We start from the raw sequence: 3,629 nt of genomic DNA on the forward strand, positions 1-3,629 counted from the left end.
AGGGGCCCGGTGGGTGGCGGGGAGGAAGGGCGTGAGCAGGAGGCACAGTGGAGAAAGAGGAGAGCGAGTAAGAGAAGGAGAGAGGGGAGAGGAATAGAGTAGAAGACAGAGAACCAGCCATGGTCCCTTCCCAGTGGTCCTGGCCGCCCACCCCCATCGCCCCCATCCCAGCCTGCCCCTACCCCCAAACCTTCAACCAGCAGCTTGAGGACCCGGGTGCGACTAAGGAGGGGGACCGTGGGCGTATAGGCCTCGCATATGTAGGTGCCAGCAGAATTGAAGGTGAGGGAGCTGAGTGAGAGCGTGGGGCCATCCACCAGGCGGACTGCGTCCTGTAGGGTGGGGGAGGGGAGAGGAGGCCAGTGGACCATGAGAGAAGGGGAGGCGGTGTTGGGAGGGAGGGGGTCCCACAGTTGTGGTCTCCTTTCCCTCTCACCTTGGTCCAGCGTAGAGCAGGGGTAGGCAGGCCTTGCACGGAGCAGGTTATGTTTACGTTGCTGTCCAGGGGTAAGGAAAGCTCCTCCTCTTGGTTGAGCTCAATGGGGTCCAGGTCTGGAGGGGGTATAGACGGTCACCTTCCGGGACCCTCACCACGTTGGTTAGGGGCGCTCAAGGGCTTTTGTGGGTACAGACGTGAATGCACAACAGTCAGCAGGGAATGCCAAGCGCTCCTCGTTGATCCCCCATCTCCGTGAACTCTCCACTCCGCCATCAGGCCAAACCCCGAGCCCAAATCTAGGAGTCTACCCCGGGCCCCTTCCCCCAGAGCGGATGTTTGGGCCCAAGGCGAACGGACAACCTTGCAAGGTGTTTCTTCTCTGACTTTCCACCCAAACCCTGTGCTCAAGCCCAAACCCTTGCCTTCTCCTCCCCACTGCCCATTCATTCACCAAGTCTTTCTCTGCTCTGCCCCCCGAAACGGATCTTCCTACTTCTGTGCATCTCTGAACCCCAGTTCAACTGCCTTGACCACTGCAGTCGCCTCCTCACTGGCCTCACCGCTGGGCTGGACTCTGGTCCCCTGAGCAGCTAGAAGGATCTTTTCAAAACACACTGGCCAGCCCTTCCCTCTGCTTAAAATCCCGCAGTGGTTCCCCTGGACCCTTGACCTAGAGGCCAAGTTCCCTGACAAAGCCAGAAGGTCCGCCTGGTGTGGCCCCTGCCCTCGTCTTTGACCTCATTTCCCACCCTCCTTTCTTGCCCCCCGCCCCAGCCCCCCGAGCGCCAGCTACCCTGCTCTCTTCCTGTTTTGCTCCAGCACACCAAGCTGGGTCTGGCCTCAGGACCTTTGCACTCGCTGCTCCCTCTCCCTGGAGTGCTGGTCCTCGGCCTCTGGGCATTTCTGATCCCACTCTCTGGTTTCTTACTCAAACGTCCCCTTCTCAGAGAGGCTGCTCGAAGCCCCTGGTGTGGCCACTCAGCTCTCTCCTTCAGCTGTTGAGAGGGACGTCAGCTGTCAGCCCTCAGCTGTCAGCCCTTTCCGGGAACTGCCTCAGCGAACTGCCTCAGCTGCGCGGAGCCCCGAGGTTCTGGACATGCCCCTTCCTCAGGCAGCCCGAGAGTCAATGGCTGGTTGATGCGAGGGTACAAAAGCCAGGCCCCTTCGCCCCAACTTGGAACATCCCCGCTTCCAAGTGCCCGGTGGGGCCAACCAAGGCCTTCTTAGACTTCAGCCCCACTTTTCCCTCTGCCCAGTCCTGCTTCCTTCCCCTCCCCACCCCTCGTAGACGTGGGTGCCAAGGCGCTCCCTCATAAACTTCCTGCCTTCAGATCTCCACGGCAAAACCTGCTTCCTGGGGATGCAGCCTGCCAACACACCCCCCCCCAACTATGCCTTGCTCGCCCAGCCAATTCCTTACCCCATCATTCTGCATGAGTCCCTGCAGATGTAGGATTGCTACCCCAAAACGTCTTATTTAGCATTTGCCCTCCGTCTCCCCTATTGGGCCTATCTGTGAAGGTGGGGACTGGGCGGACTTGTTCACAGGTGTGTGACCAACATCCGGCCCAGGGTCTAGCTCCAGAAAGGGAGACATAAGGAGTGCCCAGGAGGAACAGCGCCTTTGCACAGGGCTGGGGGGCAAGGGGCCTGAGGAGGCTTCTTAGAAGACGGACCCAAGAGGCTGGTCAGAAATGCGTGGCAGGAGCATGAGGAGTGATCATGGGCATGAGAGACGCTTGGGTATGAGGAGGAAAATGCCTTGGTGGGGAGAAGGGTCGGCCACAGGTAAAACCAAGCAGGTGGGCCTTGAAGACCTGGTGAGACACCTGGGCTTTCCCAGAGGGCACTGGGGAGCCATGGGAGGTTCTGGAGCAGGGGCAGGCCAGGTGTGTGCGTTGGAAAGGGCTCTCTGGCTGCCGGTGTGGGAGTTTGGAGGGGACTGGGGCAGGGTCCCCAGGAGGAGGGAGGCGTTTGGGCTCAAAGCAGGGAGGCGTTTGGAGGGAGGACTCGGGGGTGAAGGGGAGGAGGCGGCCAGTGCCAGCCCCCCCCCCCGCCCCCCCAGTTTCTCCCAGGGCTCTCACAGGCCACGCGCAGCTCCAGCGTCTTGGAGAGCTCAACCTCATCAGCAGCGTCATAGTCTAACACCCGGCAGCCGTAGACCCCGTTCTGGTTCCGCTGCACGCTCTCCAGGGTAAAGTTCCCGTGAAGATTCGTGCTCAGCACTCTCTCCTCCGTGTTCTGGGTGACGAGGGATGAGGAACTGGCTCAGGAGCCACCCGGTGCCGCGGGGTCCTGCGACGCCAGGGGCCCCCCAAGCCAGAGCCAGGCATCCTGACAGGTCGGGTCTCCAGGTGAGGGTCATGTTAGGTCAGAGCCCCTCAAGTCAGGGGGCAGAGGTCGGGTTAGCTCTTGGGTCACTGGCCAGGCTCCTGGCTACGCCAGGGCCACCCGGTGAAAGGTTAGAAATCGGTGCGGGTCAGTGTGTCACAGAGGTCAGGGTCCAAAGGAGCCACGGGGTCAGTCACCTGCAGGCGATAGAACATGTACTCGGGCGTGGGGTTGCCGTCCCCCTGGCAGATCAGCTGGATGGAGTCGCCCTCGCGGACCCAGCCCTCCGTGGTGGACGGGCTCACCCAGAACTGCACGTGCTCCGTGGGGTCTGAGGGGAAGGCAGGGCGAGCAGGTCAGGAGGAGACTTGGGGGCCCCGTTCGGTATAGGGGGATGCAGTACAGAGTTTAGTCGTTAAACTCCCTGGGGTTCAGAGAGCTATGGGGGGGGGGATGGCTCAGAGGTCAGGTGGAGCTCATGTGACTCCTGGAGGTCGTATTTCAGCCTAAGGTGGGGGATGGGGGGGCCAGAGGGTGGGCCAAGGTTGGCTGGAGGGTCCGGCCTCCGTGAGGTGTGGAGTCCAAGGTCGGGCAGGTTGGGCCAGGGTGGACTCACAGTGCAGGGTGAGGCTGAAGGGTGGGCTGTCCAGGTGGCCGTGCTGGGCCCGGGGCAGGCTGTAGTACGCGGAGCAGTGGAAGCTGGCCTCCCGGTCCTCCTTGTGCACCCGCAGGTAGAGGGTGCTGGTGAGAGACTGCAGGTTGGAGGTCTCGCGCACCGTGCGGGTGGTCATGTAGCTCTCTGGAAGGGAGGGAGGGAGGGAGGGAGGGGTGTCAGCCAGCCCCGGCCCCACCCCACCCA

General features: G+C 62.0%; 1 protein-coding gene across 1 annotated transcript in view; it reads right to left on the reverse strand.

Moving 5' to 3' along the window:
* The window catches only part of BCAM (basal cell adhesion molecule (Lutheran blood group)), a 12,614-nt gene that overhangs the window by 7,403 nt on the left and 1,582 nt on the right, over window positions 1-3,629 (reverse strand). Inside the window, exons 4-8 of the mRNA XM_015561206.1 lie at window positions 3,387-3,569; window positions 2,968-3,101; window positions 2,524-2,680; window positions 437-552; window positions 191-332 (exon numbers count right to left, since the gene is read on the reverse strand). Coding sequence (XP_015416692.1) covers window positions 191-332; window positions 437-552; window positions 2,524-2,680; window positions 2,968-3,101; window positions 3,387-3,569 — 732 coding nt within the window. The remainder of the gene's footprint in view (window positions 1-190; window positions 333-436; window positions 553-2,523; window positions 2,681-2,967; window positions 3,102-3,386; window positions 3,570-3,629) is intronic.

The sequence above is a fragment of the Myotis davidii genome, unplaced genomic scaffold (genome assembly GCF_000327345.1).
Source record: "Myotis davidii unplaced genomic scaffold, ASM32734v1 scaffold796, whole genome shotgun sequence".
NCBI classification, from domain to species: domain Eukaryota; kingdom Metazoa; phylum Chordata; class Mammalia; order Chiroptera; family Vespertilionidae; genus Myotis; species Myotis davidii.